The 27971-nt window shown below is 44.5% G+C and overlaps 1 protein-coding gene and 1 long non-coding RNA gene across 3 annotated transcripts in view; one reads left to right on the top strand and one right to left on the bottom strand.

Moving 5' to 3' along the window:
* The window catches only part of OTOA (otoancorin), a 59386-nt gene that overhangs the window by 7335 nt on the left and 24080 nt on the right, over window positions 1-27971 (bottom strand). For both annotated transcript variants that reach the window (XM_042853204.2, XM_065559985.1), the window contains 10 exons: window positions 24660-24795; window positions 21430-21620; window positions 18425-18518; window positions 16989-17118; window positions 12556-12743; window positions 10732-10887; window positions 7565-7707; window positions 6774-6910; window positions 4466-4563; window positions 1553-1745 (listed from right to left, as the gene is read on the bottom strand). In XM_042853204.2, the coding sequence (XP_042709138.2) occupies window positions 1553-1745; window positions 4466-4563; window positions 6774-6910; window positions 7565-7707; window positions 10732-10887; window positions 12556-12743; window positions 16989-17118; window positions 18425-18518; window positions 21430-21620; window positions 24660-24795 (1466 nt within the window). The remainder of the gene's footprint in view (window positions 1-1552; window positions 1746-4465; window positions 4564-6773; window positions 6911-7564; window positions 7708-10731; window positions 10888-12555; window positions 12744-16988; window positions 17119-18424; window positions 18519-21429; window positions 21621-24659; window positions 24796-27971) is intronic.
* On the top strand, window positions 7700-12682 carry LOC122173992 (uncharacterized). Its single transcript, XR_006175145.2, has 4 exons — window positions 7700-8517; window positions 10422-10504; window positions 11250-11524; window positions 12543-12682. It is a non-coding gene; the product is annotated as an uncharacterized LOC122173992 (long non-coding RNA).

Here is a 27971-nt window from a genome sequence, read left to right as displayed (position 1 = left end):
AGTCAGGCCAGGGCCACCCAAAGCACATTTCTTGAGATAGAGACAAAGGAGGCATATAAAGGAAAGAGGAGTTCTTAGGAATGTACTTTTTCAGATGGAAATGCTGCCTCCCGCTCTTGTTCGTGTGAGAGCAACTGGGGACTGAATTGTAAGGGGTGAAATAAAAAACCTGGTAATGCACCTGGACCAGTTTCTCAAAGTTTAAACCAGCGGTCACCAACCGGTAGATCGCAATCAACTGGTCGATGGTGGAGCCTCTGCCAGTCTATCGCAGTCTCCGGCTACTAAAAGTCCAGTGGCGCAGTAGGGCTAAGGCAGGCTCCCTGCCTGCCCAGGCCCCGTGCCGCTCCTGGAAGCGGCAAGCAGCATGTTCCTGCGGCCCCTGGTGGGGCAGGGGGCAGAGGGTCTCTGCACGCTGCTCCTGCCTACAGGTACCACCCCCGCAGCTCCCATTGGCTGCAGTTCCCCATTCCCTGCCAATGGGAGCTGCGGGGGTGGTGCCTGCAGGGAGGGACAGCGCACACAGCCATGTGCCACTGCCTCCCCTCCCCCCCCAGGGCCATAGGGACCTGCTGCTGGCCGCTTCCGGGAGCGATGCTGGGCCGTGGCAGGCAGGTAGCCTGCCTTAGACCCACTGCACTGCCGACCGAGGTAAATATCAGCTGGCAGGAGCCTGCACCCCTCACCCTCTCTCACATCCCAACCCTCTGCCCCAGCACTGAGCTCCCTCCCAGAGCTAGCACCCCGTACCCCTTCCTGCACCTCTGCCCCAGCTCTGAGCCCCTTCCCGGAGCCAGCACCCCAACCCCTGCCCCAGCCCTGAGCCCCTTTCCAAAGCCTGCACCCCAACCCCCTGCCCCAGGTTCAGCCCGGAGCCCTCTCCCACACTCCAAACCCCTCGGCCCATGCCCAGAGCCTGCACCCCCACCTCCTGCCCCAGCCCAGTAAAAGTGTGTGAGGGTGGAGGAGAGCGAGCAACGGGGGGATGGAGTGAGTGGGGCGGGATAGATCCTGGGTTGCACTTAAATTCAAAAAGTGACCTTGTGCTTAAAAAGGTTGGAGACCACTGGTTTAAACTGTATACTTTAATACTGTCTATGGTAACTATCATCTGTCTGCTTGGCTTGGTTTCTGGTAACTAAATGCTATTATGCCTTTTTAGAACTATAAAAATGGAGGCCAATATTTCCTAATATAAGTGCCTAAAGTTAAGCATCTACATGTAAACTTATACAACTGAAGAAATGGTCCATTTCCCCTCCCCTCATCCCCAAACAGCTGGTTACCCAAAACTCCCATTGTAATTGGCTGGAGTAGTATGTACTTGGCATCTCTCGAGGAGAGGGGGAAAAATCAGGCTACTTACTGTATTTAGGGGTTTGATTTTAGGCACCCATGTTCAAACATGTTGCCCAGAATTTTCATTATGGTACAACTCCAAAACAAGGGCCTGTGCCTGATGGGTGGTGAGCCTCTGCAATCCCTACTGACGTCAGTGGGATACGTTGATGCTCATTATCTCTCAGGATCAGCTCCAAAGTGTTCTACTCACAATTTGAGGCTGGAGTAGGTGTTGACTCAATAGTGCTTGCACTAGTTTGTGTCTCTTGGACACTTGTCCTGGCGCCATCTAGTGCCAGCTGAAGACTCTCTAGTTGTAATGCATTCAGATGGTTTCTCTGTGATTCAGTAACCATGGCTGCATTTTCAAGGCCAAGGTTTGCTATTTGTTCTGGAGACAGCTCCTTGAGGAATAAGTTTAAAAAAAAACAAAAAAAAACTGCTTTAGGATATCCACTATATTACAGGTGAATCAGAGGTTCAGACTGCCTTGTACTTAGAATGAGGAAAACAACCACACTCTGTATTGCTGTAAAAGTGCTCAGTATTTTTTTTTTTTTAAGTATTTGCATATCTGTTTACCTGACTGGCCACTCGTCTAGCTTTCAGCCTTCTCCTTTGGTTGTGACAGTACATAGATTCTGGAGACACTTTCTGTGCTACCAGTGTATTTGTCAACCTTCTGATATTGGAGTCTCTGTTTTAGTTCTTTGGGGGGGGGGGTGTCTACTCCCTACAACTGCCAAACTATTTTTGTTTCTTTCCTCTTGCATCATCTTCCAAGCCTGCCCCATTCTTGCCTGCATGTGATATAGACACAGGATTCCGCTATCTATACAGTAACAAGATGAAAAGATGTTGTTCCACCCCTGGATCTTCCCTTTTCGATTGAAAATCTTCCAAATGTAGTCACATTGTCTTGTTTTAAAAATGGAACAAGATAATCATAACCATACAGTAATTATCTTTCAGTACATGATGATTAAACCAATTTGTAAAACAGGCATCTACAGTGCGTGCTGTATTACCTTAATTATAGTAACATTCAATGTTTAACTCCACCCTGGAGCAAGCTCTTTTTGCTGCTGCAGCTATGCATCCAAGTTTTATTTTACATTCTAGTTTAAAAGTAGGCCAGGTGACAGATCAGAATTTCATTCCATATCAATTATAATTGTCTGTCTGTCTGAGACCTTGTCTACATAAGCCAGTTGCATTAGTTTAAATAAAGGGTAAGTATTTAATTAAATTGGTGCAAACCTCTGCATAGAAGCTCCAGTAAATTTTTAAAATAAACCTCTCAAACTGAACTAAGTTTCCACAAAGTGATAAATCTGCTTATAATCAATACCTTTAATTAAACTGGTATTACTTTTTCATGTAGAAAGCCTTAAGATAAAGCTGTAGCTACACAAAGCCACAGTAAAAATAAATGCTACTTTGAATTCCTAAAGAAGAGCAGTAAGGATTCTGTATTTTTTTTTTTTGTAAAGAACCATGTCTATCTAGAAATTTCATCACATGACCATCTCTCTCTTCTTGTGTACATCTGCTGAATTTCTGTTGAGAGTCTCTAAAGGAGTGGTTCTCAAACTTTTATTTTCGTGGACCACTTGAAAATTGCTAAGGGTCTCGGTGGACCACTTAATGATCTTTCCAAACGTTGTTTATACCATTAGCTAACTATTGTAAAGCGTTTTGGATAAAAGTGCTATATAAAAAAAAATTAAAAATTAACGTTTTTTGGTTCTACAAATAAAAGCACACAACTCGTATTTTAATATCAGTAATCTTACCTTTCTAATGCAATGGATATGCCCTCTCTCCCCTGCCGTGGCAGCCCCCAAGCTGGGACTGGGAAGAAGAGGGGTCTCTCCCCAACCACAGAACTGAGGCTGGGAAGGAGAGCCATCTCTCCCCGGCAGCCGCAGCTCTGGAGCTGGAGAAAGTCGCCTCTTTCTCTGGCTGCCACAGCCCTGCATGTCCCAAATGCCCCTCACCCCACTGCCACCTCCCACCTACCCCCTATTCCCACCAAGGCCATCATCTCACCTTACATGTGCATTAGAGCGGAGCCACTCTAATTAGGTCGGTGGCCCTTCATTCTTTTGTGTGCGGCTGCCTAGGCACGCACTTTAGAGGGAACTATCCGTGGACAACCTGAATGGAGTTCGCGGACCACTGGTGGGCCGCAGACTACAGTTTGAGAACCTCTGCTCTAAAGGATACCTTCGACCCTCTGCTCTGTGGATTTTCCCCAGCACTGAAAAGTGTGACACAGTAAGGTTGCAGACTTATTGGAGCTGTCAAAGGTGCAGTATGGAACACTTTTTTGCAGCTTGTGGTCAAGGAGTTTCTCCTTTTATGTAGGCTGACCGTTAAGCTGTGTGGCTCATCTATCCATCACTACACTGAGTGACTGACCTCATGAGTGTCTGAACCAGAGGTGGTTGGGCAGAATTTTAATCTTCTCTCCACGTCAAACAATGTCTGGGTCAGAGACTTCAAAATCCACATGCTAATCTCTGGGCCATATTCAGAGCTGACATAAACAGGATGAATTCCAATGAAATCAGAGTTGCATCTGCTTGTACCAATTCTGAATTCAGTCTCTTTCTTTCTTTCTTTCTTTCTTTCTTTCTTTCAGAAATGCTGCATAGGAGAATGTTATCAGAATTTAGGGTTAACAAAAAAGCCCAGATATGACCAAGTGGGCTGCTTGTAGCTGTGATAGTATGGATGAATGCGTTCACTATCCTTAATAAAAGAGAAGAAAAGGAAGACCTCAACAGAATATCACTAGAGACACAGACTTTGCTCTAAGCCATCTGCCCTTATGTACTCAGGCTGCAATATTAAAACACTTTCTTAATGCTTTTTCCCTTGGAACACATTTTGCACTAAGCATAAATAAAATAAACAGTTTGACATTTTATGTGCATCACAAATAGAGATGAGATAGCTGCGAGTTAATGCGTCATACACCTAACTGCCTCTCACTTAATAATCAAGCCAGAAAGGGTCCTGCAGAAACCCAAATTGAAGCATAAATTAGTATTGCAGTTTGTTTATAATAGAGTAAAAGTGATAGAATATCACACTTCTTCAGTAACCAAGCACTTACTTTGAAAACTTCATCAGGTATGTGTCTTATGGCTGCTGGCTGGAAATATGGCATCACATCTTTGTCAAGAGCTTTAAACTCTTTCTCATTTAAACCAGCTATTATTAAGATAAAATAGGAATAAAGCTTAGTTCACACATCCTTTTCATTATGTTAAGTTTTGACTAATTTAAATTAATACATTATCTGGCCAATATTTGTCTCTCAACTCTGTTCCAATAAAACATGAGGAAATCAACACTCCTATATTAAACAGAAAAAGAGACCCTTTTGCGCACTTCAATGAATGCTCAAGTTTAACGGATATAAGAGGTAATTAAGTTATAATTAAAGACAAATACACAATTCCTTTTCCTGCTTTCTTTCATTGTAACCACTATCAACCACCAGCTTCTACACAACTAGCACATAAGAAACAAATACCACATTTTCAGTAAAACAAATATACCAGATTGAAGTTAATTAGTAGTATTCTTTGCAATACAAAATTAGATGGTAACCTCCCTCCCCCTGAAATCCTAAATACAGTAACTCCTCGCTTAACGTTGTAGTTATGTTCCTGAAAAATGTGACTTTAAGCGAAACGATGTTAAGCGACTCCAATTTCCCCATAAGAATTAATGTAAATGGGGTGGGGTTAGGTTAGGTTCCAGAGAAATTTTTTTCAACAGACAAAAGTGTGTGTGTGTGTGTGTGTAGATATATATATATCTACACACACAGTTTAAGTTTTAAACAAACAATTTAATACTGTACACAGCAATGATGATTGTGAAGCTTGGTTGAGGTGGTGAAGTCAGAGGGTGGAATATTTCCCAGGGAATGCCTTAGTGCTGAATGATGAACTAGCACTCGGCTGAGCCCTCAAGGGGTAACACATTGTTGTTAATGTAGCCTTACACTCTACAAGGCAGCACAAATGGAGGGAGGGGAGACAGCATGGCAGACAGAGAGAGACATGCTGTGAGAGAAAGAGATGCACATTGCCCCTTTAAGTACGCTGGCCCCACTCTAAGCACATTGCCTTTTTAAGTAAATCAGCAAGTTGAGACAGCAGCTGCTGCCAGGAAGCTCCCTCCGTCCTGAGCCCTGTCCTGTCCCTCCCTGCTCTATGGAGATGGGGTAAGCGGGGGGCAGGAGCAGGGGGGAGGGGGACACCCTGACATTAGCATCCCTCTTCCCTCCCCCCCCCAGCAAGCAGGAGGTTCCCGGGAGCAGCTCCAAGGCAGAGGGCAGGAGCAGCACATGGCAGTGGGGGGGAGGGACAGCTGAACTGCCACCAACTGATAGCCTGCTGGGCAGTTGCCGCACAGGGAACTTAAGGGAGTGGGGAGCTGATGGGGGGGGGCTGCCGGTCCACCCTGGTTCCAAGCCCCCACCAGTCAGCTGCAATGGGTTGCTCTTTCTGCAAGTGGTGGACAAAGCCGGTGGCTGCCAAACAACGTTCTAAGGGAGCATTGCACAACTTTAAACGAGCATGTTCCCTAATTGATCAGCAACGTAACAACGAAATAACGTTAACCAAGACAACTTTATGTGAGGTGTTACTGTACAAATCACTATGCAGACTCTGTTCACCAAGGGAAGCTTCTGCTTTTGCAGAAGGCTATCCCTGCAACACACATACATTGTGTTAGTGCCATGCAATATGTCACTATTAAACTGACCACATTCTTGGAGTAAGCAGAAGAACTTTAATATTGACTTGTCATGCCTGCTTTCTATAAATGGGTTCCATGAACATGCAGGGAGCAGATCAAGGCCCTGTCCTCCAACAAGCTAAACACCCTCAACTCCTACTAACTTCAGATGAGACATTCAGTCCCTTGCAGGACTGAACCTCAAGGTAGGATTCTGGGACCCTGTAAATGGAGAGACAGAGCAGCTGTGGGCAGTGCAATGCTCAGCTGGATAACTGTATGCTGGAAAGCTGGTAGGCACCTCACTTTGAATTAAGATCAAGGACTTAAGGGTAAAAGGAAGAACAGTCTCTCCAGAGGGGTGGGCCTGAAATTTCAGTTTGACTCAGCCCTGCTTAGCCAGGTTAACTCTCTGAAGTATGTACAGGGCCAAATTCAGACTCTGGCAGAGGTCCCCCAGCAATGGAAAGTCAGAGCACCCTGTGGAGACTAACAGTATTTTTCTTTAGAGGGGAAGGATGTTAATGGAAAGGCTGCCTGTCCTTCCTTGGAGGGGTGACTCCTGTCCTTTGCCGGTGCAGAGAAGCACAATATGGGCTGAACCTATCCTGTAATGCTTTTAAAGATGGTGTTTCAGAAACGTCACTGATAGAGGTCGGTCTCGTTACCTGCTATGGTACCAATCTCATGTATAATAGAGCTGTTCCACTCTGCAGCAATTCCAAATACAGATTCTGCCACCTTCTTAAACTCTTCCAGAACAGGAGTGCTACATGGCAACAAGCCAACTCTTGCAATCACAGCACTGCAAAAGGGCAATGGGGTTAGGATGACATACTGTAATTACACCCAATGTTTAAAATGTCTGAAATATGCTTAATCTATGCTAACAGAGTTGTAAACACAGTTTCAGGCCCAAATATAGATGAACATACAGGTATTGCAAATAAGTTAGAACTGTCAGCCTTTTAAAAAAAATCTAAAATGCTTTAAACAACAAATTTGAGTTTCTCACTTCAATAGCTATAGTGGATCACATTGGAATCTGTCTTAAACAGCCACTCAAGGCTCCACTGAAAATCAGTTGCTTGATCCAGGTGTTTTCTAAACTAAGGGCTGAACAAATTTATTTGTAAAAATCTGGGAATATTTTAAAGGGCCACTAAAGATGGCAAAGTTGCCTATTCCAAGTGGCCCTTCAAGCAGATTTTGCTGAATATATGGCTTTCATTAATGGAGGTGGCCTCAGAGAAAATGTTAACAGAGCACAGTTCAGTGGCTATAGTTAGACATCTTTCCAAAGATTATGAGATGCCCAAAAGCTTTTAAAGTGTTGGAAAAGAGCTCTTTAGAAATAGTGCTTCTGGAAATCCTTGAGGGGAGACAAATTTCACCACTAATACCATTAACAGAGACTTAAAAATAAAACTATTTAATTTTGATAATAAAGTATTTCTACCTGAATTCTGTAGTCTTTATGGTCTTGATGTCTGTGGTGTTCAGAGCACACAGATTAGCTCCTAATCCTGCTAAATCAAAGCTTTTCAGTCCATGGACTGTGTGACCAGAGTCTTCAAGAAACCCTTGTAAGATAGATTTAGCCTGCAGAGGCAATGAGATCAAGAATGGTTATAAATGTAATATAGGGTTCTACGATTGGAAGCTGCTACTGATATCAGCTGTTACGAACTGATCTGTAATTTTACTCAACTGGGCCTGAGCCTACTCCCGCTGAAATCAATGGGAATTTTGCTGTTGTCTTCAGTGAGAGCAATGTCAGTGCCACTTATGGGCACTGTGCCTTCTGCGCAGTGCTGAGTGCCATTGCCTACCAGTACAATCAATGTGACTTGAAGGCATTTAGCACCTCTTACGAAAGACTTGCCCCTCCCAGGACCGGGCCATAAATGAACACTTTACCAGAATAACCAGCTATTGAAGCATCTAACAAAACTTCCCAATTTCAACTTAACTGAAAAGAGCTAAATGATAGGTAATTTTTTCTCTCCCATAAATGGTCAGCATGAAGCATTGCAAAATTAGAGCCTTCCTGTATTGTACTAAGTGTTTTATGTAGATGCTAAGCTATGCTTAATGATTAATCAGTATCATTTATTAAAATACAACAGGAAATATCAAAAGTGAAGTACTGTGTTAAAACACTCCAGTTCCTTCTGTTTCCTTATAGTGCCTCTTCAGCATAAACATCTGTTACATAGATTCCTGATACTCTGCCAATGCTAGCTACCATCAACTTAATGTCATATGCTGAAGAGAAGTGATGGCAAGACCACATGGACAGAAATTTGCTGCTAGTTGCATATGCAAATAAAGGATTTTAATCTTCTTCTATTCGCTATGTAAATTCTACTGGCATTAACAGGAGTTTTTCAGGCATACCGAGAGAACAGAGTGAGTACTCGAGCATCTGAATGGAATAATTTGTAAATAACAGATCACCTGTACAAGTGTCTGGATGCATTTAGTACTCCTGGGGGCATTCTGTACCAAAAAATTAAAAATTCTGTGCATAATATTTTAAAATGATGCAAATTTTCTTTGTCAAAATAACACTACATGATCACACCAGTGCAATTATTTTGGTAATTTATTTCAAAATACCTGTCAGCAAGTATGTTTGTAACAATACGGATACACAGATTCCCCCAGGAGTACAGAGTTAAAGAAACCCCTATGACAACCCAGTTCCTGTTTCTCTGCTCCCTTCACCTTGTACCCCACCCTCCCGAGCCCAGATACAGGGCCCCTTCCTTAGGGTTACCATATTTTGTGCCTCCAAATGGAGGACACTCCACGGGGCCCCGGCCCCGCCCCAACTCCGCCCCTTCCCCAAAGTCTCCGCCTCCTCCCCTGCTTCCCGCGAACATTTGATTCGCGGGAAGCCTGAAGCAGGTAAGCGGGGGTGTGGGGGGAGGAGGCGCAGCCCAGACTGGCCCCCCCCGGCGGCTCCAGTCTGGGTCGGCTCGGGCCCTGGGGTGCCGGCCCCGGCCCCCGGCCCGCCCAGCACTGCCAGCCCCCGGGCCCCCGGCCGACCACCCCTGGCCCACCCAGCACTGCCGGTCCCCGGCCCTCGGCCGAGCACCCCGGGCCCGGCCCCCGGCCGAGCACCCCCGGCCCGCCCAGCACCGCCGGTCCCCGGCCTGCCCAGCACTGCCGGCGCACCCCCCAGCGGCCCGGCGCACCCCCTGGCTCCCGGCCCCGCGACCCCGGCTCCCGGCTCGGCCCCGCAACTCTGGACCCCGGCCCGGCACCGGGCCCCCCCGGCTCGGCTCGGCCCCGCGACTCTGGACCCCGGCCCGGTCCCCGGCACCGCGCCCCCGGCCCGGCGACCCCGGCACCGCGACCCCGGACCGGCCCCCCAGCTCCCGGCCCCGCGACCCCGGCTCCTGGACCAGCTCCCGGCCCCGACCCCGCGGGCCCGGCCCCCCGGCTCCCGGCCCGGCACCGCGCCCCCGGCTCCCCGCCCGGCCCCGAGCCCGGCCCGGCACTGCGACCCCAGCTCCTGGCCCGGCCTGGAGCCGGGGGGCCGGTCCTGGTTCCCGGCCCGGCACCGCGCCCCTGGTTCCCGGCCCAGCACCGCGCGCCCGGCTCCTGGACCCCGGCCCGGCACCGCGCCCCCGGACCCCGGCCCGGCACCATGCCCCCGGCCCCGCAACCCCGGCCCGGCCCTGCACCGGCCCCGGCTCCGCACCGCCGACCCCAGCCAAAGAGGCCCCGGCCGAGCACCACCGAGCCCTCCCTCCCTCCTGATTTTCCCGGACATGCCCGGCTTTTGGGGATTTCCCCCCGGACGGGAATTTGAGCCCCCAAAAGCCGGACATGTCCAGGAAAATCCGGATGTATGGTAACCCTACCTTCCTGGTCCAGATATCCAAACCCCTTTCCCCTCCAGAGCCCAGCCGTGGACCCTCCCAGCCCAGACATCTCCATCCCCTCCCCTGAGCCCAGGGATCCAGAGGGGAAAACAGCCTGATGCTTGGTCCCATGCTTGCATGGAGTTTCCTGCGCTCCTTCCCTCAGGGGGCAGGGCATGCTGGGAACTGCACCTGCCATGAAGCCTCTAGCTCTCTCTCCTCCTCCCCACAGCAGCATCTTCTGTGTACAAGCTGGGTTCTGCTGGGTCCATCAGCCCCTAGTGGTGGCTAGCAGCACTGCAGGCCATTTCTGTGGGGGAAAGGAAATTCTGCACGCACAACATTAATTTCTGCAAAATTCTGCATTGCGCAGTGGCGCAGAATTCCCCCAGGAATAATTTAGGGTGGACTAATTGTTTTTACCAATTTGTGTCTGTTTAGAGCCCTGGGAGAAATGAGTTGATGGTCTCATTCTAATTCCTAATGGGCAAGTGGTCGGAGCATAGTGAACATTATCACAATTGGTAAGTATTGCCACCCTCATTGGTCCTCTCACCAGAGAGGCATAGGACCAAGTAGGCATGAACCTTTAACCACCTTCTCACCCTTAGAGGTGGCACTGGAGATCCTGGCTGAATAAAACTGGAAGGGCAGCATGGGGAGCTGTATTCGTTTTGTAGGTGATTTCAGGTCTTGGAGGGTCATTCATCCCGTGCCTTTTCACCAGAAGTAAATTTAATAAAATATTTACCTGGACAAGAGTCCATTCTGTTTGTTGACTAAGTGCAGCAACGGTGTCAATAGAACTTAAATCCAATGCTTCTATTTCACTCTCATTGAGAGCTAGGGCAATGCGTCCAAGGGAAACAATATGGTAACTCTTCCAGCCTGGCAATGCACCCCAAACCTTTAAAATAAATTAACATACAGCATCTATTGGTTCATAATGAACACTCACTTACATGCTCCTCTGTCTCTACTTCCGATTTTAAAGTAGTAATTAACAAAGATAAAACTCTATGGGCTGGATTGTGTGGTCTGCTAATCCCATTCTTCACTGTGTAAGCAGAGGTTGGACACTGCAGAGAACTGAGCCCTTCATATTTCTAGGGTGGTGACGCTCAGTTTATCTAAAAATACTTACACTGTCACACAAGATGACTTCCGGTTAGTGAATATAAATTGGTTGAATGAGCGAGTATGATTGGCTCTTTGTTTTTGTTTGTTTGTTTGTTTTTTGTTTTAAACTTTTTTCTCTCAAATTTCTAGGTTTTAAAAAAGCCATTATTCAGATTTTACTGATTTTCATCCAAATTTTGGAAGTGCTGGAACTCTCCAGATGTGGCTCCCTGCTCCAGAAGGAAAGATGGTGACCTGGTCTCCCTCTCACAGAATCTTCTGACTTGCTCGAGGACAGTTGGTGGCTGCTGCTTCACAGTGGGGGAGTGAGAGGGACAGGGAGCTGGGTCCTGGCAGCTGAGACTGCCTGACTGCTGCAGCAACAGGCTCGCAAGGAGGAAAGACTTCGTCACTGCTACATTGTGGTGAGTAGCAGGCACCCCAACCCATTGCCCCCACCACAGATACTGGGCACTCTCTCCCACACAGAGCACCCCGCACCACCTGCCCACTCACTGCCCCCCATGAGTACCAGGCATCCCCATCCCCCTATGCTACCCAGGGTTTGGGATTTTACAATGAAGCCCCTAATATCAAGCATAAGTCACCAACACTAAACTAAAAAGAAAAGTTTTATTTCTGTAATGGATTAGAGATAATAATAGTTTTGTAAACTCTTTCATCTCTCTTTGTTGCTTTTTTTTCTTCTGTCTTCCCATCCCTCAATATTAATACCAATAATTATTTGGAAAACTGAAGTTAATTTTTTGCACTGATTTTCCACCCATTTTTAAATTTTTGTAATAAACACAGATAAATTCCTGATACATTTTAAACAAAATTACAACTGGAAATGAAGAGCCTTATTTATTAACTAGGAAAGAAGAGCATCAAGGTAGGGGAAAGGCTAGTAGCTTGCCTGGTGTCATAACAAGCAAGCCCTCTTCAAGTTCGGGTCTCTAATTTAGCCTTCCAGTAGTGGTCACTTCTTTCTTGACTACAGATCTCCACTAGGTATGACCAGCTAATTAATCAAGACAAAGGACCAACTCCTAACTTAGGGTCTGTCTACACACAGTTTTTGTATGATTTAACTGTTTCAAAATAGTTTAGCACTCTGAGCTTGATTCTTAGGAGGCTGTTATATTCTCGGGTCCTGCTTTGTGCTTTTTATTTTTTTAAGGAACAGTGAAAAGCTGGTAATAAAATAAAATAAAATAAAATAAAATAAGCATTTAAAAAGTGAAAACACAACCTGCTCAGAGCTATTTAGCCAGTTGACTCAAACAATGGAGGATATTGTTTTATGACTAATCTTAGATTATTTCCCCAATAAGCAATGGATATTACTGCAGCAGTAGTCATTATTACAGCAATGGTGGCTTTAGAAATGCACATTTCAATAACAGTAAATTAAATTATGTATTTATGTTTCTTTTGCAGACATAATAGCTACCTGCTTAGCTTTCTCCTTCAAGACAATAAGCTGGGATCTGTTGAAACTCATCACAGTCCCAAGGAATTCCACGTTTTTGGTAAAAGTATCTGTATCCAGGCACTGCAGTTCCTGAACTGACCAAAAGGCATTTGCTTCTGCTAATTTAATAATCTCATCTGAAGAGGGAGCTGTGATTCCTGTGCAGTCTGGGAAGAAATCAAAACACAGACTGAAGAGACGACTTCTGTTGTAATCTCCTTGAAGAAAACTAACAAAAATGCAAAGCAGCAAAGACTTATGCTCTCTCGTTATGATGTTGATGTATTATGTATTGACTGAAGCCAGGACAATCTTGACATTAACTTAAGCATAAAATATTTTTGCAATGAAATAAAAATGCATTTTAAAAAAGTACAAGTGCAAGTAATGTTCTTGTTACAAAACTAGTGTTTATCTAAGTTTAGGTAAACATTTGCTCCGACCCTGGAAGGCAGCACAAGCTGGAAAGGAAAGGAGGAGCAAACACTCTTTTTAAAACAGGTACCATATAAAGGTATCTTAATAAAATGGAATTTGCATGCAGCAGCTAGAAAGAGCATCTAACTGTCCTAAGCACTGCTCAAAAAAATGGCACCCTATATTATTAAGAGTCAAATCCTGAGATAAAGTCTTCAATTGATTTCAGCAGTCTTGCTTGAGTCAGAACTCAATTGAGTTCCTTAGTTTGGCCTCAGTTTAAGTTTCCACATGGCTGTATTGTATTTTTGTTCACACACAAATTGCAGTTGAATAAACCTGCCTATCTTTGTTCAAACAAGACTTGGTGGAGTTCAGCTCATTACCTATTACATACAGTAGCAGGCCTGAGTGGGCCCTCAGTTTGAAAGGCACTGTCAGAGATGTATGCCTGTAAGCCTTGCCTGACATTTAAACAAGGCAAGTAGATTGGTTTCCAGAACTTAAATGTGAGAGAAATGCAATACTTATGTCAAGCATGTTGTTGAAGTGCCAAGAATTAGGAAAACACAGAAAGGGATGCTTATTTACAATAGAAATGTTTGGTCTGCCAAATTGTATTGATCAAATATCTGATACAAGGGCGGATTCTGCTTCTTTTTTATTGTGCATTTTGACAAACTCTATAGGCTTAATATCCCTGATACTGATGCAAGGGAGAGCCTAGCATCCTAACATGGTCTCTTATTAGCCACTCTCCTGCCCCTAATTTAGGAAACGATTGTACAATCATTATCTAAACCAAACAATCTCTGAATATCTTCAGATTTGGCCATCCCCAGTAAAAAGCAGAACTCCACAGATGCTGCCTCTGAGCTGAGCTTCCTGAGCTAAACAAATTAAAGCAAGGATGTACAAAATAGCTTTGTACTTTGAAAGGAAGCAGAGGCAAGATTTATTTGAATCAAATACAACTGTGGCAGTGGGTAGAACCCTGAGAAGGATGAATCTGTGGGCAAACGGAAAAGCTGTTTGGCTTCTGCTGTACCAGGAGACATCACTGCTTTCCCTTTGTCCACAGTAGAAACTGGCCTCTTGTAAAGCTAGATTGTTTCACTTTCTTCCACTGCAAAAGGTCAGCTTTTCTTATGTAAATGTTGCCCATGCAGAGACAATACAGTTCCATGCCCTTGTCATGAAAACCTAATGTTTTTGGTCCCTGGAAAAAAACCTTGAGTTCATTTCTTGTAACACACCAGCTCCGCTGGCAAGTTTGCAGATGTGAGTATTCATTACAATCCTGGCAGCATTTCCTGTGTCTGATGCTGCTTCATTCTTGTTGTTGCTATAATCAGATTTCACACTGATCAAGCATGAATGGGGCAGATATGTGAAAATGCTTAGATCTGAACATACACAATAGCATTTCATGACGCTGAGCTAGGAGACCTAGCCAGCTCTGCCACTGCTTCACTGAGAGACCTGGGGTGAATCACTTAATCTCTTTGCCTCGGATCTCCCCTCTGTAAAAAGTGGTCATAGGACACTCACTTTTATTTTAAATAATATTACTGAAGTTTGAGGAGCAACATTAGATCAGTGCAATCCTGAAGGTGTTTCCATAATAATCCTGTTTTTCAGGGATTTAGAAGTCAGTCACTGTAACAGGGTGGCTTCCCCCTTTAATGGCTGGAGGCCTGGGGCCAACCAACCCTAGTTACAAAGTAGACACTCCTGAGCTCTCTAAAGAGCAGTAGGAATCTGCAAGAGGAGGGATGCTCAGGGAGAAACAAGCAGAATCAAGGAACCCTGAGTTTTCAGGGAACGGGCTATAGGCAGGGAAGGCTTGCAAGGCACCCAGCAGGAAGACTGGAGCAGAAGCTTGATGGGGATTTGAGAACTTTTATTTTGAAATGTTAGGTTAATAAATCCAGCCATAGGAAGGAGTGTGCTGAATTTAATAGGAGTTTGTGTGTGTTTAAGAATCCTCTTGAAGGGGGAAACTGAGGCAAGGTGCCTGCAGAACAACTTCAGACCACAAGGGGACACTAGGGAGGCAGCTGACCTGGTGACAGTCATAAAACTTCACTTCTGGCTGAAACTTGCTATATGAGCTCTCTATAAACTGTGTATGATTATGTTGCAGAACTTCATTAAAATTAATTCAGGCTTGCTTTCTTGTGGGTGTCTGATGACAGCACAAACTCTCCACTTCAAGCCTCCCCCCAGCCAAATTATTCATACTTGTTGAAGAATGAAAGGCCTCTGCAGCACCAAGATGGCCTTTGGTGGGGAGCGTTGCAGCACTGGGGGGCTCTGCATTGGCTGCTCGTTGCCCGTGAATGCAGAGGGGGCCAGTGAGGTGAGCCAGAGTGGCTTCTGGATCCATGTTACTCATACACTTTAAGGTCAGAAAGGACCATCATGATGATCTAATCTGACCTCCTGAACATTGCAGGCCACAGAAGCTCACCCATCCACTTCTGTAATAGACCCCTAACTTCTGGCTGAGTTACTGAAGTCCTCAAATTATGGTTTAAAGACTTAAAGTTACAGAGAATTCACCATTTACACTAGTTTAAACCTGCAAGTGACCTGTGCCCCATGCTGCAGAGGAAGGCGAAACCCCCCCAGGGTCTCTGCCAATCTGATCCCGGGAAAAATTCCTTCCCAACCCCAAATACAGCGATCAGTTAGATCCTAAGCATGTGGGCAAGACCCACCAGGCAGATACCTGGGAAAGAATTCTCTGTAGTAACTCAGAGCTCTCCCCATTTAGTGTCCTATCACCAGCAGCTGGGGATATTTGCTACTGGCAGTTGTAGCAGTCCCATCAGACCATCCATTCCATGATCTTATCAAGATCAGTCTTGAAGCCAGTTAGGTTTTTTGCCCTCCACTGCTCCCCTTGGGAGGCTGTTCCAGAACTTCACTCCTCTGATGGTTAAAAACCTTCACCTAATTTTGAGCCTAAACTTATTGATGTCCAGTTTATAGCCATTTGTTCTTATGTCCACAATGGCACCTAATTCCTCTCCCTCCCTGGTATTTATCCCTCTGATGTATTTATAGAGAGCAATCATATCTCCCCTCAGCCTGCTAGTTTAGGTAATTCAAAAACACTATAGAGCTCCATGAAAGATTGGGGCCTATACTATATTAAACAAAGAACACAGGGTGAAGCTTTCAAAGATGCAAAAGGCAGGTAGGCACCCAACTCACAGTGAAAACACTGGGTGCCTAATCCACATTTATGCCTTTGAACATCTACCCAATAGCAGGAGCAGGTATGTCTTGCAGTCCATTAGACTACATAGTTTAAATATTCTCCCTGGGTCATGGCAAGGGTGATCTTTTAAATTGTCAGCGGCTACAATGTAGCTATATACTCACATATAATCAAAGTATGTGTAATAAATACATGGGATAGACTTCATTTGGCACAAGAGTTTCTGATAAGCAAACAATTGTGTTTTTCCTAAAATTTATTTTAATCTGTAGCAACCCATATAGTCAGTTTAGACAGACCACAGTACACTGTTGTCACATTTAGAACAGCTGAGTCAACATATACTAATGTCTGATAAAGGATTAACTGGGCAGCATCTTTTGGCTCAACATTTTGGCTCTCTGCTGTCTTTCTATTCATGAAACTTTCACTTATACTACAAGCAAAACAAAATAATTCTAAGATGCAAAATCTGTAGGCAACCAGACATGTTTCAGCACTTGTTTAGCAGTGTATTTTTAATGGAGTAAAGCATTTCATTAGTTGATCATTAAAAAAGATAAGGATGTTAATGGTGAAAGTCTTTGCTCTAATGTTTCTAAAAGACTGAACCTCTTTAAAATACTTGGCATTTTGCTTTTTCTACTGCTTCTCAAAAGGCATTTGACAACAAAGAGACCATTCAGGTTGCAGCAACATAGTCAAAAATGTCACCACTGTCAATCCAACACATTGACGTTGGACAGGTACCCAGTGAAATACTCACCAGTTGTGGGGTCAGATGCTCTAATGCTAGTACTGGAGTTGCGAATAGATTCAAACATAGCGGACAGAAACTCTTCAGGTAAAGATGCTGGCCGAGCCATCTTTGCTATTTGTAAAATTGTATTTGGGAACTTAAAGAGGAGAGATAAAAGCAATAAGAAATGTTCAGAACTCCCTCCCATTTGAAACAAAGTAGTTAGGATGTGACAAGGGGCAAGAGCACTGCCTAGGCTCCAGTGAACAAACAGTTAACCACAACTCAGCACCCCCCTCCCTTTTTTTTTGTTACAGGAGTTCAGAGGAAAGGACTGTAAATTGGCTCCTTGAAGATAGAGGGACCATGATTTGGGGGAGGCTCCTTTTACATAAGCCCATGACTGGCATGAACCACAGGCTGGAGGGAGTTTTCAATAACACTTCTTGCTGATTTCAAACTTGTTTTGATTTCTGGTTAAACTTTATCCCTTGAGAAAACCCCCTTCCTGACTGCACCCTTGTCTGGCTTCTCCAGAATAAATTAATCAGATTACACAGATATATAAAGATCACAAGATTATAAAAATGAGGGACAGAAAAGAAACCACTTAGTTCACCACTGTGAGAGCAGGATATAGTCCCACATTAGATATTACTGATACTACACTGGCTCTTAGCCCAAGGCCCAAAGGTATAAATCGTCATCTGCCTATATAACTCACACGGTGGGTGAGGTAATATCTTTTATAAGACAAATTTCTCTCACCAACAGGAGTTGGTCCAAGAAAAGATATTACCTCACCCACTGTCTCTCTCTTCTATCCTGGTACCAACAAGGCTACAACTACACTACATACATAGTTCATAGTATGCTCCTACTGTTAATAATGGGTTAGGAAGTGTTTAAATCCAAGTAAGGTAACTCTTCACATTTTGATAGCATGATGGGGAGCAGGGAACATTGCACTGTATGAAGCTTTGAAAGCATGACAGGTTGTGTACAGATCCATAAATATATAATCTCTTCCTATATAACAATGTGCACTTATCTATGTACAAGTACAGATAACTCTTTAGATTATGGGCTAAATCCCAGGAGTTTTGACTGAGTAAGGAATGCAGGACTGGGCAAAAATATTTACAAGGTTCCTTGCAAGTAGAATTAAACCAGGGCCGGTGCAACCCATTAGGCGACCTAGGCGGTCGCCTAGGGCACTACAATTTGGGGCACGGCGACCGCAGTGGTATTTCAGCGGCGGGCCCTTCCGCCGCCTCTGTGGGGGGTGGCATTTCGGGGCGGGACCTTCCGCCGCCTGGGGCGGCAGAAAAGCTGGCGGCGCTCCTGAATTAAACACCCACTAAGTACTGGAATGCATGTATTTTAAATTGAATTACAACATTTACTATAGTAAAGCTTTAAAATGATCTTCTAGAATCTTAAAAATTAAAATGAGAAGATACCTTTTCAGCAAGGACCGTTAATTCATCTTTTGACAAAAGAGCTACGAATGGTCCAATATCCTGTGTTGTTTGAGCCGTCCAGTTCTCTGGGATGCTGAGAATTTTTTTTGGAAAATTATACACAAAATACCAAATGCCTGCAATACCACCCTGACTCATAATAGTACTAAATCTGCATGCGTGTCTTATAGCGTATACAGTCGCAAAGATAGATGCCTCTTTACCAAAGTGACATTTTGGGTTTTAACATCAGATCACATTTTCCTGGAATTCCTTGATTTATGGTGAATCTACAAAGCTGTCTCCAGGGCCACCCGGGGAGGGGGGGCAAGTAGGGCAATTTGCTCCAGGCCCCACAGGGACCTCCACGAGAATATAGTATTCTATAGTATTGCAACTTTTTTTTATGGAAGGGACCCCTGAAATTGCTTTGCCCCAGGCCCCCTGAATCCTCTGGGCGGCCCTGGCTGTCTCTCCCTCCTTAGTCAGAGAGTGCTTTCCACCCTCTTTGTACATCTCTCTCAGTATTTATTGCATGCCTATTACCATAATATCTGACGAAGGATGCATCTCTCTCCTTTTAAAACCTCTGTTATTTTTCATTATAACAGTCTATCATATTACACAGCACCAAAAGTGAGTTAGGAACTTTATAAACAAAAATAGACACAGTTCCTTTCCCACAGAGCTTACACTAAGGACCCAATCCTCCAAATAGTTAACTACCTGAGTAACTTTACTCACATGCTTAAATATTTGCAGGATTAGCCCCTAAAAGTACACAGGCCTGATTTTAAGAGGTGACGAGCACCTGCCACTTCCTTTGACTTCAGTGGGTGCTCAGCTCCTCTGAACATCAGGCCCATATACATTACAAACGGCAGTGTCTTGCTTACTCTGGAAAGATAAAGATTATTAATACACAGGCCCTGGAAACTAACCAGAGATTGTGGCAATCTCTTTCTGATAATGCTGTCTTTATAAAAGAGGAATGGAAAGCGACAAAAGCAGGCAACAGTAGTAGAGTTAGCTATGCATCATTTTAGCTTCATATTTTTCTGTTATTGTATTTCTTTCTCCTCTGTTGTACTAAGAGTGCATGGAAGGGAGCACTAGGACAAGTCTTGCCCAATGAAAGCCTCTGTTGTTTTTATAATTCTATAAATGAATTCTAGGAATATGTACATCCTGCATCTCTAGAAATGATGTTCTGAACTATTCATTAGAACGTTGGTACTTTTTGCAGTTAAGGTTCAATTCTACGAGATGCTGAGTGCCCTCAACTCACTACAGCAGTGCTCAGTACCTTGCATGATTGTGTCCTTAGATACTAAACTGACTGATGTTAATCCACACAACCAGCTAGTTGGCAAGGAAAATAGCTGCACTGCTAATGTTCAGCCTAAAATTTTTTGTAAACGACAGTAGTTTGATTAACAAATCCATTACAAATATTTTGGACGTTCATAGAAGGTATTTTATTTGGGAGTCTAGGATTTGACCTGTTATCAGGATGCTTGACTATATAAGAATGTTACCCAATGAAATATACCAAGACATGTTAGTGCAATGAGGCACAGTACATTAGCCTGAACGTGTGCCAAGATTGAAAAGTGCACAGGCATTATATTTTAAAAGCTGAAAAAACCCAGTTTTCAGTAAAACTGACATTCAACTTACATTTGAAAAATAAAACCATTTTTAATACTTTCTTTAATATATTCAGTTCCAAGCACTTCATTACCAGAAAAATACTGACATTTTGGAGGAAATTCAAAGAAGAGCAACAAAAAATAATCAGCAGTCTCAAGTGACTGAATAGAAGGGGAAAAGATTGCATGCACAGCTTAGTTAAGTGATGACTAAGGAGCAGTGATTTTGTGTTCAGGCTCTGCCTTCAAACATGAGATTCTTCCAAAGGGGACAAGAGACCACAAGAGAGAAATTGTGTATTCCTATAATGTGGGGATTTGGGATAGTTTTCTTTGCATAACTGATATATGAGTTAGGTTCAAATTAGTCTTCTAGTATGACAGCTATGAATTAACATTAGTGGGGCTCACACTTTGTTGCTTCTTTAAACTGCACTAATTGCACACACTTGGGGCTCCCCTTGCATCTCACTATTCCCCCCTTCCCCGCAAGCTTCCTGTGTGCTACCCTCCTGGTCCCCTCTGTTCCCTTCTATTTGGCATCAGGGACTTGCTGCAGCCTCCCCACCCCTCTCTCATACCAGGAGCTCTGCATGCCCCCCCCCCATTCTCTCCTCTCCCTATTCCAAGGTTTCCCCTTCTCCCCCAATGCCAGAGGCTGACTCTGTGCACCCCCATTCCCTCCTTCCACCCATACTAGGGTCTTCCATTCTCCCCCCACCAGGGAATCTGTATGTCCCCCACTCTCCATGCTCCCGCCCCATGTCAGGGGCTCTGTGTGAAACCCCATTCCACCCATGCCAGGAGCCCTGTGCTCCCCTCCCATTCCTGGGGCTCCGTGTGCCCCCTCCTTCTCCCACCCTTCTTATTTCTCTTCTTTATGTCCAGAAGGTAAGTCATTCAGTGCCAACATGTTCAACTCTATTGGGAGGATAAGCAGAGATGAGCAGGGATATTGTTATGCTAGAAGACATTAACTGGTGCCATCAACCAATTCAGATCTTTACAATTCCAAAGGTGCTTGAAGCTGGGACTCTGATGAACAGAGGGCAGGGCCTCTCTGCACCTTCCATTTTCCCCCTTCCAATTTTCTACTTCCCCCAAAAATCAGTAGGGTTCTGCCCATTGGTTCCTAGAACATTCTCTGAAATGTTGGAACTGATGCATGATTCAAAAGTTATCATGTTACAGGCAAACAGAGAAATGTCATCGGTTGAGTGTAGGGCCTTGCAAATTCAGACAAGTACCTACGGTTAGGATTTTTCAAACGCAGGTTGTTTTGGACAAAGCAAATGGTGAGTTTTTATATGGATTAACCCCAGCAAAAGAAAAACTGCATGTCTAATATCTTACCCATATAACTCAGTAAGTTTGTATTTAATTTCAGTCTTTTGTTCATGGCTGAGCTGTCGGCAGAATCTGAATTGGTGAAGGGCTATTGCCATGGCCCGCAGGGATATTCCATCGCGTATAATTGCTGGAGGTAAATGGCAGATTAGATTTCCAAGTATGTCCACGTCATATTCATCACTGATGGAACTGTTCTGAAACAAAGAGGCCAAAGTTGATGTGTTTACCTCACTGGTAAAGTTAATACCAGGTATTGTACTGCGCAGCCTGGGAGTTTCAGTAACTGTTTGCTCACAAAACAATAGCAGATGCGCAGGTGGGTTAATCCAGTGACTCTCAACCTTTCCAGACTACTGTATGCCTTTCAGGAGTCTGATTTGTCTTGTGTACCCCCACGTTTCACCTCATTTAAAAACTACTTGCTTACAAAATCAAACATAAAAACACAAAAAAGTGTCACAGCACACTATTACTGAAAATTTGCTTACTCTCTCATTTTTACCATATAATTATAAAATAAATCAACTGGAATAAAAATATTGTACTTACATTTCAGTATATAGTATATAGAGCAGTATAAACAAGTCATTGTCTGTATGAAATTTTAATTTGTACTGACTTTGCTAGTGCTTTTTATGTAGCTTGTTGTAAAAGTAGGCAAATATCTAGATCAGTGGTCTACAACCTTTTTACGCACAAGGTCACTTTTTGAATTTAAGTGCAACCCAGGATCTACCCCGCCCCTTCCCCAAAGCCCTGCCCCGCTCACTCCATCCCCCCCTGTCTCTGTTGCTCGCTCTCCCCCACCCTCACTCACTTTCACCGGGCTGGGGCAGGGGGTGAGGGTTTGGGGCTGGGGCCGAGGGGTTCGGAGTGTGGGAGGGGGCTCCGGGCTGAGCCTGGGGCTGTGGGTTGGGGTGCAGGAAGAAGTGTGGAGTGCAAGCTCTGTCCAATAAATATTGAACCAAGCAAAACAACAAGCATAGTTCTCAATTAGAGCAAAATCCTGCCCCCTCCTCCATATCCACTGAACACCCACGATGCAGCAAAACTGGTGCAGCTCTGCCATATGGAGACCAGGGAGCAAGGTTTCCTGGAGTCTGTGCTGGAATGGGTGGGCACAAACCCTGAGTGCCACATAGGGTGACCAGAGAGCAAGTGTGAAAAATCAGGACAGGGGGTGGGGGGGTAATAGGAACCTATATAAGAGAGAGACCCAGAAATCGGGACTGTCTCTATAAAATCGGGACATCTGGTCACCCTAGTGCCACAGAGCCTTCCTCTGCAGGGTCTCTCCCTGCATGTCATTGCACTGAGGTTTATGGTGCACAGCAGTACTATGTGACGGGATGAGCATCTGCTGCTACATGGATCAACCAGCCGATTTCCCTCATACAGCAAGGATGCAATAGCAGCAGGACTGTTACAGCCTCAAGGTTTACAGCAGCAATCACAGAACAGTGCTGATGCAACTTTGCAGCCTGGGAGAAAAGACCGTCCATTTCCCTCTCCTGGGGAATAGCTTGTGCCTGGTACAGCTGCTCAAGATCGGCAAAGGTTGGAGAAACAGGATATGTTTCTTGGTGTAAAAACTTTCCAAGTCTGTGCTGTCCTCACCAACTCAATGCATGCGGCAATGGCTTCTCATGCAAACACTTTGACCACGCAGGGGACTGAATATAGCTTTTAAGAAAGATTTACGTCATGGACGGAGAACATAAAAATCATTGGGAAGAAGAGAACATAAGTATTTGTACAGTTTAGAAGAGAACACAGCTGGATAGATACTGATATGCTTATAAGAAATACAGTACTAGCTACAACAGAGAGGAACAAGCAGGAAATAGAGGCTTTCTTTTGCTTTAAATCAGAGTGAAGGAATTGTATTTGTTGAGCTAAACAGCTTTAACCCATAAAGCAGCATTAGCAATAATCCCCCTGAGCTGTACTGAAAACAACTCTGCAAAACCAGGGAGTTGCATGAATTTTTGGCCCTTTGCAGCCATTTGACCTTTGTTCTGAACAAACAGGCAGGCTGCTAAGCCCGTATCTACAGTCTGCTATGGGGCTTACATGGTCCAGAACATCAGACATATTCTGCACTAGCGTGGTCCTAAGACTAGAGTGGACTAATGCTTGGCTCCACTGGAATTTCTACAAGGCAATTTCGCTTACTCCTTAAATATAAATGCCTCTTTTTTTCAGCTCGTGTAGACATGGACCCAATTTTGCAGTCCTTACTCATCTGTGAGTCAGAAAGATCCTGACTACACTACAAAGCTAAGCATGTGTAAACGTGGTTATGGAACAGTTGTGGCCCAGCACGGTTATAACATATATCCTGTTTCTACCCATGTGGATGAAAAAAATAACATGTTATGTTATTATTACTACTAAAAAGTATTTGTATTATGGTAGGGTCTAGGAAGCCCTAGTCATGGCCCAGGACCCCATTGTGCTAGGCACTGTACAAACACAGAACAAAAAGACAGTCCCTGCCCCAAACAGCTTGCAATCTAAGTATAAGACAAGAGAAAACAGGTGGATACAAACCAATGGGAGAGCACAAGGAAACAATGAGACCTTGTTATAGATAACAATGTTTAAACCGTGATAGAAAGCCTAGGATAAGATATGGTTCTCAAACATGGTTATAACACTATTTTCTATCTACTTAGCATCTAATGCTGAGAATGTCCAAGAAGTCTCCCACCATACGGTTAACACCAATGCAGCTCCCTAAGTGCTAGCAATGTGGAGAGCACTAGTCTAGACCAGCTGCTAGTGTCTATACCACTGTATTGGCTAACCCTGAGGTCTAGAGGACCATCCCTAAGCCATGTCTACTCTAGCTGTACCACCACTGCTACCACAAGTAAAGCTGCACCACTGGGAGATTTCCTGAAAGATGCCAGTACAGACAAGGCCACAGACAGGAACAAGCCATATTGTAATATGGTTTGGCCATACCATGTGTCCCAGACATGTCTCAATATGGTTATTTCTGTAGAGTCCACGGATTATAAGGTCAAGCACAATATGAAATTGCAAGTACTGTGTTACAATGAAAACACAAATCTGACAAAGCCACAATGCAGAACTTCCTACGCAATGTTAAAGTAGCACTTATTTTACCTTGTGAGGTAGAAACCATCCCAATTGAGGGTAATTGCAAAAGTGGCTTTTGTTTTGTTGCACTTTTTCCCCACCCAAAAGAAAAGTATCATGCTTACCAGACACTCCTGTACCTTCTGTAGGACTGTATTCTTTTTGTGCAAGTTTACAATGATAAGATCCAGTTCAGTCTTCCCCAGACTTATCAGGAAAGGGACACACAAAGTGCCTGAAATGGATTCCAGATACTGAGCACTGGAGAAGGAGTTAAAAAAACAACAACCACTTCTTAGTTTGTAAATCTGGACTTCAGCTCTACCTAGTACTGCATGTGAAGACCACAGTGACAGGGCCACATTCAGAGATGGGTATGTTGGCATAACTTACATACTGAGGAGCTAGAAAAAGGTGCAAGTTAAAGTAGTCTCCACTTACACTCAGGGGTGCTGGAACAATTTTTATAGTGGGGGTGCTCAGGGCCATTGAACCAAAGTGTAAACCCTGTATATAATGGAAACCACTTCAAGCCAGAGGGTGCGGCAGCAACCCCAGCACCTCTAGTTCCAGTACCTATGCTTATACCTTCTTCCAGCTCTTCAGCATGTAAGTCAAGGCAGTCTGAGCTTAAGGGAGTCTAACTCAGGGGTTCTCAACTTTTCTTTTTTTTCCCTGAGGCACACCGCCCACAACATGGTATAAAAACTCTATGTGCCACCTGTGCCACAACTGTTTTTCTGCATATAAAAGCTAGGACTTGCGTTAGAGGGTAGTAAGCAGGGCAATTTGCCTGGGACCTCATGCCATAGGGGGCACCCGCGAAGCTAAGTTGCTCAGGCTTCGGCTTCAGCTCCAGATGGTGGGGCTCGGAGCCCTGGGCTTCAGCCCTGCATGGTAGGGCTTTGGCTTTCAGCCCTGGGCACCAGTAAGTCTAATGCTGGCCCTGGTTTACGGACCCCCTAAAACTTGCTTGCCCAGGGGGCCCCGGACCACTGGTCTAACTTACATGTGGCTTCTGAATTTGGCCCACAATTATAAACTTATTACCTCATTCAAGCAGCACTGTTCATGTCCTTCTCTGTAAAGGTTCTATGAAGTGGTGTTGTAGGTTCTTTGAGATATTTTGATTATACCTAGAGAGGAGTTTGAACTAGAACCCTGGATAGGAGTTCTGCAGAACACTGGGGAAGTTCAGACCTCATCTGTACTCAGTGACTGGTCCAGTTCTCTAGAATGGATCTGAGCACCTGGATTTGAGCACCCTGGGGAAGTTTGGATCCCAATTTGAACACTGTAACTTGGACCACTCTCTTATTATAACACTTACATTTGAGGGGTTACAGCAGTAACACAGGGAAGATCACAACCGAAAAGTAGGTGTATGCATGTTCCTATATGCCAGTATCTTATCCTGAGCTGAACTTTTGCAGGTCATTATTCCATAATGTAAATTAATCCCTGTAGGTATTTTGGAAGCCTCTCCTCAAAGTCAGACGCAGGTTAAGCAGTTACTGGCTATGAACATTAACTTTCTTTAACAAAAATCCCTCCCCAGAACTCAAATCTGCCTTCTTATCTATAAGAAACGAAGGGGATGAGGGGGAAATAATATACTGTTAACTTTTAAAGGAACACTCAAAGTGCACATCAAAGTCACCATGTGAGCTTTTCCTGGTCAGTCTTGTCCTTCCGTCTCGCTCTCTTTTTATTGGGTCTGCTTGACCCTCCCTAGTTGTCACGTCAAATCTACATTGTGTGCTTTCTGGGAGAGGGACAATGTTTCTGGTTGTTCTCCGAGGTGCCAAAAATAGTAAATGATATTAGAATATTTCATACAGGTTTTCATTGGACTTCATTTAGAATAGATATGGTCTGTCGGTATTATTGGGCCTAAAAATGTATCCCAATTGTGAGTGCAAATGGAAAAAGTATGTGGGAGTTCATAAGATGTCACAATAGCCTATAACTTTTTGCCTGCTTGGAAACTAACTGTGTAAAATAGGTCAAGTTGTTTTTAATAGTGAATGTTAAGAACAAGAAAAACAGATAGAGAAACTGGAATAGGCCAAACAAAGAGGGCTTATTGATATGGTTCAAGGACTATTGAAATCATGCTTGGTAAGAAGATGTGATACCGGAAATTAATGAACCAAAATTGGTACGGTGGATATTAGGCCTAACTGGTGGGCAAAATAATGAGGAGACTTTTTCCTTTGGGGGGTTAATAAACAGACACTTTTGGGGGAAAAAACCCTCATACCTCCCAAACACATCCCCACACTCTCATCTCTAGCCATCTCAGTTCTTCTCATCTTCCCCAATCCCAGGCCAGAAAGAGAAGAGCAGAGCAGACCAGAAGACTTTCTTCATGAAAGGAAGGCCAGCAGGCCTTATTCTTGTTTTAAGAACTTTGTTTTTCATCTGAGATTCCTGAGCCCAGTCCTCAGCCCATCAGTGAGGATACCCAATTACCTGCACTGCAGAGGTGCACACAATATCCTGTTCTGTTTCCCTTCACTTTGTGTTACTTTCTGCACCCTTATTTTCTCCTATTATCTCTCTCACTCTCTTGGCTTTTCATTAGCTCCTGAAATCAACTGCATCGGATCAGCACAGTGAGATGAAATTACCACAACCCTGCCCTGTCTAAGGAGAAAAGGCCCAACCAGATGACATCTCTGACTGGAGTGTGAGCCAGGATCCAAGCTCCAGGTGTGGTTGACTTGCCAGACAAAGCATCCATATGTAACCCTGGTGTAGATGTGTGGGCTCAGGTTGGAGCGCAGGCTTTAGAACCCTGCGAGGCGGGAGGGTCCCAGAACTTAGGTTGCAACCTGAGCCTGGAACGTTTACACTGCAATGAAACAGTCTCAAGGCCAGAGCCCTGCAAGCCTGAGTCAGCTATCATGGGCCAGCTGCAGGTGTTGCAGTGTAGACATCCTGTATCCTAAGGGGAATGAGAGCTGCTGTAGTCAAAGGACTTGTCTAGCCATTTTTATTTTATTTAGAAATGGGTAAGACAAATGCATGAACATAAAGATTATAGAAGGTTTCTGCACTGGCAGGTCTCTTTACTTGTTATTCATTATATAGTGTAAAAGAATGGGTGCGGGCTCTGAAAAGACTACTGGGTTGGCCAGAGGGATTGCTAGAGAACAATGCAAGCCTACCACTATCACCCTGTCAGGAGTAGTGCGTGACACCTCTAGAGACTCAAATTGCTGACTACTGACAGGCCACAGAGAGATGTTTGAGAACCACTAGCCTGCCGTGCTCCCAGTCTCTCCCTATGCTGGAGGCAAGGACCAAACAACATCCAGTTTTGATTTCCCATATGGCCATGTGCTATGCTATCTCTAGACAACTGGGCTGACTAAGAAGCTTTACTACATAATGACCATTGTGATAAAGTCAGAATACATTCCAAAGTCACC

Source organism: Chrysemys picta, chromosome 10 (assembly GCF_011386835.1).
Source record: "Chrysemys picta bellii isolate R12L10 chromosome 10, ASM1138683v2, whole genome shotgun sequence".
NCBI classification, from domain to species: Eukaryota; Metazoa; Chordata; order Testudines; family Emydidae; genus Chrysemys; species Chrysemys picta.
The sequence above is the reverse complement of the archived record's forward strand: the minus strand, read 5'-3'. Positions and strand labels throughout refer to the sequence as shown.